Source organism: Apteryx mantelli, chromosome 5, assembly GCF_036417845.1.
Source record: "Apteryx mantelli isolate bAptMan1 chromosome 5, bAptMan1.hap1, whole genome shotgun sequence".
NCBI lineage: Eukaryota > Metazoa > Chordata > Aves > Apterygiformes > Apterygidae > Apteryx > Apteryx mantelli.
Genome location: NC_089982.1, coordinates 7,799,501 through 7,812,261, shown reverse-complemented (window position 1 = coordinate 7,812,261; position 12,761 = coordinate 7,799,501). Strand labels below are relative to the sequence as shown.

General features: G+C 39.1%; 1 protein-coding gene across 1 annotated transcript in view; it reads left to right on the top strand.

Moving 5' to 3' along the window:
• MAPK10 (mitogen-activated protein kinase 10) overlaps positions 1-12,761 on the top strand; it is a 192,912-nt gene that overhangs the window by 103,302 nt on the left and 76,849 nt on the right. Inside the window, exon 4 of the mRNA XM_013957369.2 lies at positions 7,557-7,726. Within this exon, the coding sequence (XP_013812823.2) occupies positions 7,557-7,726 (170 nt within the window). The remainder of the gene's footprint in view (positions 1-7,556; positions 7,727-12,761) is intronic.

Sequence of the window (12,761 nt, the reverse complement as noted above, 5' to 3'; positions counted from 1 at the left end):
GGAATTGTTGCTGCACCAATGTCACCAAAAGAAACCCCTAGAATTAAATTTCATTTTGGATTTTTGCAAACTTCTATTCAGTTCATGCTTTGAAAAAAAAAACCAAACAAAAAAATAAGGAAGAACTTTAATTTCTCTTCAGACCTCTTTTTTTCCCCATATTCTGATAACTTGCTTTATTTCCACAGCCACACTCACCTGTATTTAAAAATTGTATAGGCTTCTTAGTAGCAATTTTTGCATCAATGACCATTTTAAAATCATATGATTTTAGAAAGCCTTTCATTTTACCAACAGAAAAGACCAGGTCTGTTAATAACTGTATTTCTCTTCATTGATTGAGCTCATCTGACTTGTTTTTGAATTGTATCTTAATTTTGATAAGCCACTTTAATTGCAACTGATGTCTTAATCAGGTTAGATGAAGTTAATGCTTTCATCATTAAAGAAACTATCTTGATGCAAAATGTCCTGTAATTATGCCTTCTATTCAACAGGATAAATTGGCATTCATAAACTGTGAGACAAGCACTGACCTATATCTTAGACTTACAGGACTAAAATAATACTGTTTAGTATCAAAAGCTGTCTATTTCTAAACAAGGTGCAATTAAATTATTCAGCTTCTTTTAAGCCTTTACTTATAAAAGGGAGAAACTTTTCATTAGCTATTGTCTTCACAGTGAATACTGTAATTACATAATTGTAATGAGAAATTGAATTTTTGGAATACTTACTCTGTGCCGTTGTTGTGACAAGGCCTCTTATTTACCCTCCTTTTTAAAGGAAGTCATGATATCTGTGGGGGCATAGCATGTCATGTAGCCAGCCTTCTTCCTTGCCACCCTTCGTTCGTAGTAGAAGAAAGCTTCGTAAGTAGTACCTAGCATTTCAATGTAAACTTAGTTTCTTGAGAAATTTAAGCTATTTAAAATATACTGTATTATCAATATATGCAATAAATAAGAGGAGTTGTTCATCCCATCTTACTTCTCCTATGCTCTTAACACACTATGCTCCTATGCTCCCATAATGGCCATTGATATATTCACTGTTCTTAGGGCTGCAATGTTTTGGCCAAACTCTGGTGTTCCCATTTCTCTCTCCTAATCTTAATTGTATCTTGTTTCTTCCTGTGTTACTGCTGCTTTTTCATATCTAGAGCCTTAGAACAAATCCATTAGTACAAAGGGCAGTGATTCCTCTCTCCTCATTTCTCTTGCTAGTTAGATGTGGCTGCTGCTATCACTTTGCTCTGCTTTGGAGACAACTCCACTCTGTGCCTTTGCTAGCTTCCTCTCTCTGGAGCTGTGCCTGAGTAAGAAGTCTCCAAGTACCTTTGCCGCTGCTTTCTCACCTACTCTTACGTCCTTCTTTCCTGTGTTTTTGGCTGCCTCTTTTATTTGGCTCACTGGTCAAGTTCCTACCTATAAAGAAATCTCACTCTCAGAGAATCCTTTTTCTCACTGTTTCTTGATCAATGATACCTTCTGATCCTTACCTTCTTTGGTATCATGACCGGGGCTGGGTGTTACCTGTGCGTCAGGGTTGAACTCTTTAGGCATTTCGGGAATGACGGATCAGTTTGAACTGGCTATTTTGTTGTGCTGCTACTCACCTATTGCACATCTCTTAGAAGTCTGGCCCAAAATGAAGCAGACACTTTGGGTCACAGGGATTTCTTAGCAATGTGTGATGCCACAATTACAAATGAACTAAGAAAATTTTGTGCCTGCAAGAAAGAAGCAATTAGAAGTAGTTAAAGCTCAGTGAAAATGTGGAGGATAAGTGAAGAATATTTAAATGGAACTTTACTCCATATTTTGAATAGATACCAGAGAAGAGGAAACAGAAGGCAGTCCTGTTTCTTCTTTTATAATCAGAACTAGATAGCAGCCATTTCTGAAGCCCCTGGATTTTAGAGGTGGTTAAACAAAGCAAATGTGTTTAAAAAAAGATTTAGAATTTTGTAATCCATATAATAATTAGGTTGGTTTTTAAATAGAGTGCACAGAGCAAATATAGAGGAGTTTAAAATGAGCTAGGATCAACTGATCAAATTTCAGGTGTTTGCAAGGGCCAGTCTGGCTATTTGAAAGACTGAGTTCTTAATAGGAGGGCAGATCACATCTGGGATGTGAGACAAAAATGTTGGAGAGAGACTAGCAGAAGGCAGTGAATTTACCCATGACAAAGCACACACAATTCACAAAACACAAGAAGATTGGGTGACTAATATAATCCTTGTAGGAGGGAAATGAGGTAGGGGAATGAGGAACTGTGGTGTGATGTGGCCGATATGATAAAAAACTGTAATACTACACACAAAAGACGAGAAATGTATCCTGTGTTCTTTGTAGGAGATTATATCACTGTCTGCGGAATTTTAGTACAGGGAGAGCCAGAATATGTGAGAAGTCTAGCTTTATGGTGAGAAAAAGAGATAATATTTCTGCCACAGAATACACAATAAAAATAATTTATTAGCCCTTTTTACGCAAAGATATTTTATATTTCTCAACTGTGGGCTTCATTGATCATCCAAATTTACATAGCAAAACCTGTGACCATTAAATCCAAAGAAGAGATTCAGGAAATCCAAAGAGGAGGTTCAGGTAAATGTCTGTTAATCCCGGAATTCTGGCACATTAATCTCCTGGGAAAATTACAGCCATATATGTGGGAGGATAGCCACTAAATTAATAGCTTTGTTAACTTTGCAAATATACCCAGGTGAGCAGGACTTGCCTCTAGATACATTCTCACAGTTGGTAAGAATGCTCTGAGGATTTTACCATGTTTCAGAATTTTAATTTGTATAATCTCAGCATCTGACTTTCAAGGTGAAATAGTAGCTCTAAGATGTTATCCCTTGGGATCCTGAGAGAAGGCAGGACATCTGCTGTCTGAAACGTGCCGCGTTCTAGTCACCTTGTCTGGGCTGGCGTGGAGACAGCGGGGCCCCTGGGGAGCTGTTGTCACTGCTAGCCCAGAACATCATCCTTCTTGCATCCTCTTCACGTTTGGTCATCGTGCCAGCTGCAAATTAGCAGCAGGCCTTCCGGTCTTCCATCTAACTGTTTTTCCTTGCCTGTATTCACACATGCAGAGTCATTCAGTTGATTTCAGTCAGCTTTAATTATAGCACCGTTAACAGTTTACTTGTTCCTGGAGGTATGTTTGTGTGCTAGCAGGGAAGGATACTAATATTCAAGTAGAGTTCCCCTTGGCTCATAGGTGGTAACAGATTGCGTGACAGCTCTGATTATATTGGAAATGCAAAGAAGAACAAGTTAGCTTAAACTACCATTAACATGGTTTATATGTATGAAAGCTAAGATGTATATGAGATATTGAACTGTAAGAAATTGTGTTATTTTAGGCTCATCAATGACAGGAAGAACAGTGTTTGGAAACATGTCTGTGAATGGAAAACAGTAAAGTACAGGTCTTCTTTGGGTTAGAAATGAACAAATGAACAGTCATAGTATCAGGAAACCACTGCTCTCTTTTGCTCTCTAAGCTGTAAAACAAACAAAAAACTGCAGCTTATTGTAGCTGTGTGTGTCTCAAATGCTTGAGTCCCGGCAGTTCATTTTCCTTCCTCCTCCCCAGTTGCTGGGAAATGGAGCAAATAAATTTGCAGACATAGCTGTGCATTTAAGTGATACAATTCTGATAGCTATGTAGTCAGTTTTGAAAAACCTTTTTCCTTCTCTTACTCTAAGTTACCCAGTGTGGAGGAATGAGAAGGGCATTATGTGTGCGTTGCAAGTTTTCAGGAAGTTATTGGTAAAAGAAAATTACGGTGTACGCATGCATGTACATGCAAAATGGAAATTCAGTTCCGCTCAGTGCTGAAGCGGTGTAATTCCATTGTCCAAATGTTTATGGAAGCCAAGAACAAATGGCACATAAATGTATCCTCTGTCCCTCAGGAATAATCTTTCATGTTGCACAGTTATTGACAGAGGTCTGTGAAAGTAAATGTGTTTTCGTCCAAGTGAAGAGGATGGAGAAATTCTCTTTTAATTAAACAGTTTCCTATTTGCAATCTTTACTATTACACTGGGGCCCCGGTATTGTAGATTGCCCAAGTTCATTTGAAGTTTACCTGGAAGGTTATTAACTGTTGTGAAATTCATTTTGCTATGACAACAGTGAGGCTTCTGGAAGAGCCTTGGGTGAGCACTGAGAGTGTAACAGAAAAAAACAAAATCTGGTGCGTAGATTTCTTTAAGATCGGCAACACAGATTTGAAGACTTTGAGAAGAACCTTTTAATCGGAGTTTGAAACCAAAACTAACATTGACGTGCTCTTTTAAGTAATTGCCTTGCTAAGGGCAAAGCCTTTTGAGTTTAAGAATGAATTTTAGATAAGTGATGAATTTTAGAGCAAAACAATAGTGATACTTCATTGTCCTGATTTAGGAAGTGACTGTTGCATTGATTTGGAGATGGTTCGTGACTTGATTATGTGTCATCTCGGTTTGGAGATCTGATCAAACATGATTAATCCAGTAACACTGTTAATTCATTGATTTAGGGATTAGATTTAAATTTTGATTGTGACAGAGATAATTATTCCTCTCCTTGTTCTTATAGAAGTCTGCAGTATATTGAGCTTAAGCACTAGGTTTATTGTGTTTTTAATTTTGCTTGTTTAGTCTTCGAGAAAAATATAGAGAGTGGCTTTTTTCCTTTTTTTTTTGGTTGGCATGTGGGTTTAAAGGGAGGAGAGGGAGGAGGCAAATTAGTAAAAGACCTGAAGACTGTCTGCTCTGTCTACAAAGCTAAAGTGTTTGTCACTCACAGTGGGCATTCTGCTTAGAATGAACTTCAAACTAAATCTACCTGTCTTGAATTTTCTTGGTGTTGGTCTTTTCTGTCAAAGCTCCTTACAGCTTGCAAGGTTTTAAGAAGACAGCTTTTGAGAAAATGTTACTCTAAAAAACAAACAAAACAACTCCATGAAAAATAAACCATTAGTCATTCTATTCATACAGTATTAAAATTTTTGCAGGCATGGTCTGTGTTACGCAGAGTGCATCTGCTTATCAGGACCCTGGTGTGTTCTAACCAGACCTTGCCGGCTGCGGTCCTCTGTGTCCATTCCATCAACATCGCTTTAATTGCTGTTGAAATGACTGAGGCAATTGCGTGCATTAATTATCCAAATGACTGAGATACTACGGACTGGACCTTCTAGGCTGTTTTAATTGATTTTAAGACTTTCCTGGACTAAAAATAACCACCTGCAGGAGCTGCAGTAGTTTAGAAGTCCCACTGTAGATGGCACAAAATTCCTGAGGCCAGCAGTTCGATAGGGTCAGTCTGATGTAAAAACAAGGAATTTTGGTTGTGCAGGATTCTAAATTTAGAGTGACAAAACAAATCTTCTCCCATATATCTTCATACCACATGATTCACTGTTGGGTATCTCATGAGTGAGGATGCAGACAAGTCGTGGCAGCTTTGGCTCACCCAAGCCTGAATACAGTCATCTCACTCGTTCTAAAAAGTCGCTGTATGAGTAGTTCCAGAGGAGCTGACTACAATCAGGCTCACTAAGGAATGCAGTTAATATGCTGACACTTTACATAACATTGAATTGAGAGTAAAGGCTGTTAATGCTGAATATTGTCTGCATTGTTCTGATAATGACATCCGAATAAAACAGGCTGCAAACGTGTTTGTCGAGCCAGAGGTAGCTGGCATTATTTCCTGTCTATCAGGAGCATAATATTAAAATGCAACCTCTCAATTCCAGGTTTAGTATGAATAATTGAGTTAACCAAATATATGTCTCTCTCTTACAAAGTGTAAGGAGTTTTAAGACTAAGGTTACGCAGCACAAATCAGATGCAGTCTTTCTTTCTTCTTCAGATGACCGAAATTCAAACCTTTTTCAGTGTCATTCATGATATTGTACTTAAGCTTGAATTTCACACTGTGTCAGTGTCCGTAAATATCTTACTTTCTATGTTTTAAAAAATATTCCTTGCCCTGTGTCTGGTTCATGAGTAAATGTCACGTTTTTAATGGCTTTTCTGAAATGATAGTTTCTGTTTGAATGAATAGCTGCTTTTATTAGAATGTTTGAAATGAATTCTCTAAATGAGGCAGTTCAAATTAAGCAATGTTGTCCAATGAGAATGGTCATTCCAGTGAGATAATTGACAGAAATAGAATATTAATCATCCTAAGGCAACCCAAGAACCCAAGATCTTGGCAAGGTCAGTTTTCTATTTTTAATCGCCAGCTCCATGGAACACTGGCATTATGTCTTTTTAAAATGGAAAAATAATATCCTCCAAATAGGCCCTCCAAATGGGCCTCCTCTGGTCCATCAAAATTCGACTTAGTGTTCTGTAGTCACATAACATGGTTGATTATTCAGGCTTTATGGAAAAGCAGTTTATAATAGAGCAAGTAAGAAAATACAGAAGCCACATTTGAGAGCGCTATAAATGAATGCGCAGGCAGAGAAAGGCGTATGCAGTGGAGATGCACGTTTGGGCCCTGTTTCTACTCTTGGAGAAAGTATTTGGAAAATTCTGTCGGCTTTCCATGAGTGTATCATCAGCTGCTTGAGGACAGATCTGCAACATGTTGAACTTCTGCATCCTATTGAAGTCTTTAGCATCATATGCACATATAGAACTCAGAGTTACAACCATTTTATTCTAATTTTCATCTCAAAATTATTATACACTTTGATCAATATTCTTCACTGAATTAAGCTCACTGGTAGCCATAAAATTGTCATAAAGTAGTTTTTTATGTACTAATTCCACAAATTTGGGCAAGGTTACAGCTCTGCAGTGCTACATTTTCATGCAATCACAGAAAGTTTATAGGAATTTGTGTTTCGTGAAAATTGGTCTTTGGTTGGGAGTAATGCATTTTTCAGATCATGAGAGCAACCCTTCTGTTCTTAGAAACATAGAACTTGCGAAGATCTCCTGAGCTATTAAGTACTATCCAGGAGCCAGGTCAGTTTATAATTCCTCTCATGAACTGTCCCTTCCGTTTCTTTTGCAACTCCTGTTGGAAGGCTCTCAAGACCTTTATCATAGGCTTAGGGAAAGTTTTACTGCTCATGTGAATGAACATGTTTGCTCTATCTGACCAGTGATGAGGAGCCTAATTCCTGTGTCTCTCACTAATGTAAGTCTGCTCATACTAAAATAAGATCCTTTTTGCAGTGCAAATGAGGGCAGAATCAGGATAAATAGGTGAGCCTGCAGCACAAAGTAGCAATAATGGCAAGCACAGACCAGTAGTTGAGGATACGTGTATCACAACCATAAGGTGGGAGAATTCACTAGCTTCCTTTAACCACTGGCTTTTTAACAGCAACTTCCTGGGTGAAAGAGGGTTTGACACAGTCTTTGAAAGCATTTGAGGGTTCATGCACATCTCTGACAATAAGCCTAAAACAGCAGGAATTCATATTTGAAACTAGGCAGTCTATGTTTCGTTAATATTGTGATGCTTTACCAGCCTTGGTTTCTGTGTTTTTTCCCTCCCCCTTCCCTTCTTCTCTACAACAGGGATTTGGGAAACAAGTGGATGTGTCATATATTGCCAAACATTACAACATGAGCAAAAGCAAAGTTGACAACCAGTTCTACAGTGTGGAAGTAGGTGACTCGACCTTCACAGTTCTCAAACGCTACCAAAACTTGAAACCTATTGGCTCTGGGGCTCAGGGAATAGTTTGGTAAGTAGCAGCAGTTTTTCTATGCTTCTCAATGGGATTTGCCTTTTGCATTTCTTCACAGTTTGCTAGCCACAGACACTGTCTAAAATTGCAAAAATAATAGTCAAGCAATAGATATCCTGAGGCAAAAGGAGCCTAGTGGTTCTCTAATAAATTCTCTTGCTGATGAGAATGATAGCATTGGGTTTGTTTCTCCACACAGCAAAAAGTAACTACCGAAAAAGCAGGAGAAAGATCTTAGTGCCACAGTTGTCAATTATGATAAGATCTTTCCAGAGGCAGTGCAAATTACATCCTGAGTAAGCCCTGTGATTTTACTCTTCGTACAGTAAAAGTGTCTGAGATTTATGTAGAAACAGGTCATACCCTATAGCATTCTCAGGCTTTCCGAATGGAAGGCTTAAGAATTGAGATAACTGGTAATGTCTCCTTTATTTTTAAAAGACATTTTAGTAATGTGAGTAATGCAAACAAAAGACACAAATTCAGTAGCTATTCTTAATAATACATAAGGCTCGTGGAATTCCAAATGATTATATTCAGAGGTTATGTGGTATCCTGTTTGGCCTTTGCCTCTGCATTTTTAGAGATAGCTCTTTAATTTCACTTCTGATCTTTTCTCCATAACTTCATCAGAGGTGAAGTCCAGTTCTATCTGTCTTCTTTATCACTGCTCTTTTCTGACTTTCATGTAGTGTAAGTTACTTTACAATGAGACGGAATGGTAAGGCAAGCAGGATTCAGTCTATGGATCAGCTGGCATTGGTGCTATAATTAGCAGTGTAGCGATAATTAGCAGCGTTAGGACTCAGTCTGTCACTTCCAGAATCTAATAGACTTCCAGACCATACAAGACAAAGATTGATTTAGAGTATCAAATACTTATTTCACATCTTTAACATAAAAGGACTAGAGGGTAGTTGAAAATCAGCTTTGGGAAAGAAACATGCTTTACGTATTAAATACTATCAATGTTCGTTTTGTGCTAGTTTTCCGCTTCCATATATAGCAACAGATGTCTTCTCCTTCAGCTTAGCATCCTCTATTTGTTTTAGAGGGAAATCAGATTTTGTTGAGCCTGTCCATAACAGAATTGTTGTAATGATCAATGATGAGCAACAAAAAGTATAAAGTTAAGGGCATCTGAATAAAATCAATAACATCCTGTGAATTTGTCTTTTATGCTAAGAGTTCAGGCAAAATTAAGAAAGCCTCAACACAGAAAATCAAATGAGCAAATAAATAACTTCAAGCAAAAGTTGATATAAATCCCCTGAAATGAAAGAGCAGCATGGCCATTGTGGGATACAGATGTAAAAGTATTATACGATAGATGGGGAAGATCATTATCTTTTTTGTTTAGTACCTGCTGTCTTGTAGCTTGCCATATATATATATATATATATATATACACACACGCACACACATGCATATAAAAGCCATAATTCACCAGAAAGGTATTAACAAACTGAGAGCAAAAGATGAAAAATCAGTGGTAAAGTGACAAATTAATGAAAAAATATGAGATCAGTGTATGTAATTTAGCTAAGGGAAGACAATACCTGATAAAAAATCTTCAGCTGTTTTGAATTGTGTAAGTTCTTACTACAGATATGATATTTTTGACTGATATAGAGATACATCTAAAGAAAAGTAGATGAATTTAAGTAAGGCAAAATTATGCTGAAAACCCTCCTGTTTGTGATTATAGTAGTAGGTGGGTAGTTTTCCTTGGGAGGGGTCAGAATCAGTGCTTAGAAATGTTACACCTAAGTTGGTCACAAAAGGAGAACTTTAAGCGTTATTTTTCATGTTTCTGCTAAAGGTGGACTAGATGAAGCTGAAAAATGAGTAGTGAAAGTCTTTGTTAAAATTTCCGCAAAGCCTATGTGAGGAGTAATTAAAATGATCATTATCATCAAGACTATCATCATCTGAATAATTTGGAAATGTTTCAGCATTAAACAAGAGGTAGTGGAAATATTTTCATCCTCCTCCCCCGTCCTTCTAAAAAAGGAACATTGGCCATTGTCTTTTGGCTTGAGCAACAAAATGCAGCTTCTGTGGCAGGAGATAGGAAACAGCTGGTTTCTTCCTGCTGTTCCCTACACTTTGTTTAGTCTGGAACATTACCGAACTCGGCATCCTGAGAATGGCAGCTGACCCTGGCAGAGGAGATATTTTGCCTTGCTCATATTGTTCTCTTGCAAAGAACAGTCTTGAAAAGTGCCTCTATGAGAATAATGGGGAAAAACCTGTGTCGTAATTCTCTTTTAGATTCAGTGGCTCTGTTGTGCACTTATTTATTTGTTGCTCAGGAAGCAAAACGGATTTGGGATGCAACTCTAGCTCTTACTGCCAGAGCTAGCAAAGGTGTAGGAGCTGAGTGGGTGATTCCTGACTGCTCCCTCTGCCAAGGGCACTTACAGGTAGGATAGCTGTGCACTCAGTGACCTGTTTCTTGACTTTCACAGCTGGCAAGCAGAGTCCCGGCTGTCTGCCCCACCCTGGAAGCGCCGACCTGCTGTTGACTTGCTCTGCTTTGTCTAGTACTTGGCTACAAACCTGCAATACCCACACCTTGAGAAGCAGGGGCCTATTTAATAGATGATCAGCTATTGGACATCAAGTCCCTCAGTACTGATTGGGTACAACATACACATTTGTAGTCTGTGCCAAGGACCGTCTCAGCCCTACCCTCAGGACTGAACAGTACTTGCTAGCAAAGTAGATTGTAATCCTGCAGCTTCCCTTTTAGTAACATGCATGTGGGACCCCACATGCCCAGTGTGCTAGCTGAGTCTGCATACTGCAATCCATACACCAAAACAGGCTGGGGGCCGACTGGCTGGGAAGCAGCTTGGCAGAAAAGGACTTGGGGTCCTGGTGCACAGTAAGCTGGACAGGAGCCAGCACTGTGCCCTTGCAGCAAAAAAGGCCAATGGCATCCTGGGCTGGATTAGGAAGAGTGTTGCCATCAGGTCGAGGGAGGTGATCCTGCCCCTCTGCTCAGCACTGGGGAGGCCACACCTCGAGTGTGGGGTCCAGTTCTGGGCTCCCCAGTACAAGGGAGATATGGAGCTACCAGAGTGAGTCCAGTGAAGGGCCACAAAGATGATGAAGGGACTGGAGCATCTCTCATGTGAGGAGAAGCTGAGAGAACTGGGACTTTTCAGCCTGGAGGAGAGAAGGTTCGGGCTGGATCTTATCCGTGTGTAAAATATGCGATGGGAGGTGGGAGGGAGTAAAGAAGATGGAGGCAAACAACTTCTCAGTGGCATCTGCTGTCGGGACAAGAGGAAAAGAACAAAAACTGAAATACAGGATATTCCATTCAAACATAAGAAAACAATTTTCTCCTGTAAGGTTGATGGAACACTGGAACAGGCTGCCCAGAGAGGTTGTGGTGTCTCCATCCTTGGAGATCTTCAAAAGCCGTCTGGACGTAGTCCTGGGCAACCTGCCCTGGGTGACCCTGCTTTGAGCAGGGGGATAGGACCAGATGGTCTCTAAAGGTCCCTTCCAACCTCAACCATTCTGTGATGGGAAGACTGTTTCTATATATTTGCAGAACCTGCACAGGCAAGATGCCGGCAGCCCATGAGCTAACTGTAGAGGCAGAGGGAAATGGAGGAGAGGCCTGTTGTTTTTCAAGCTGCTGTGGAAGTTGGTGTTCTGGGATACAGAGGCAAAGTTATAGAGTACTGGAGTCTTTCTCATACAATTTTATAAATAGATGTCAACATGATCATGAGGATTTCAGTGAAAAATAGTGCATGTCAAGGAACAGAAACAGTCACAAGAAACGGGGAATGTGATTATGAAAGAAGTTTAGATACATGATTTTACTTCATTATTCTGAATATTACATCAAAGGCAAAATCATTTCTTTGATATGGAAGTATTAAAGAAATAAAGTTCTTCAGGGGATGATGATTTATTAAAATTCTGTGAAGAACAGCAAGCCATATGGTATGAGCATTAGTTATAGTTGTCATTGTGCCCATGTGAAACAATTATAAACTCTGTGAGAAAGTGATACTGGCTGCAGACGTAATGCATTCAGTGTCTTCTGAAATTAATAGTAGGAGCTTTCAATGGGATTTGTGTTAGCCATGTTCACAAAATTATTTTGGCCAGCAGGAAGAAAGGAAAAAGCCTGAAATTTCTTGAGCAGGGATGCTTCTCTGCTCTCTGCAAAAAAAAACTATTATTAATGAGAGTGTAGGTTGTTTGCTCTGTGTATAGCTCACTGACATCTGTGAAAAGGACTAGATAGGGTATGTTTGCATAAACCTGTCCTGTTATTATAGCCAATGGTGATCGCAGGACATAGGTGAAACAAAGTTTGTACATAGAGGCACCATTTTTCATTAGAGCAACTGCTGTTGCTGGAAAAAAATACACTGGCTTTTGAGCATACAAGTTGTTCTTCAAGTCTGAATTAGAAACAGAAAACTTCAAAAGTAAATATGAATTGAGAACAGTTTTCCGAGTTTGATTAGATATGTACCACTTCACACCACCTGAGAGGAGGGGTGGTTGATACTCCTCTGCAATATTAGAAGGCAGGAGAGGTGACAACTGCCATATTTTCTCCTAGGCAAAGAGAGAGGTCATTTTTAGCGTGTAAAATACAGACAGTTTAGATGAGGGGGGAGGGAGAGGGATTATAATGTTGTATAGAAACAACAGAAATGTACTGGTGTTGGAGGACCCTTTTCTGATGTGTTTTGGGTGGTTGCTGTTTGCATGGAAGCAAGTCAGCTGATCTGTAGTTTTTCTGCTGTTGTTTGCAAGTTGCCACTTTTGATACTGCCTGTGATATTTTTTATACTGCCTCTGATATCTAGAAAAGCAGTGTTGTGTAGGAGTATTCCAAAGGTAGTTGTAAGGGAGGAAGATGGTTCTTGAATTTATTGGGGAAAGCAAGAAGGAAGTACAGGTTTCCAAGGTAAAGACCTCATCTGTAGGCTTGATAGTACAATTAATGAAAATCTTAAAAGCAGCTTATGAAAAAATTTGGCCTAGTTTA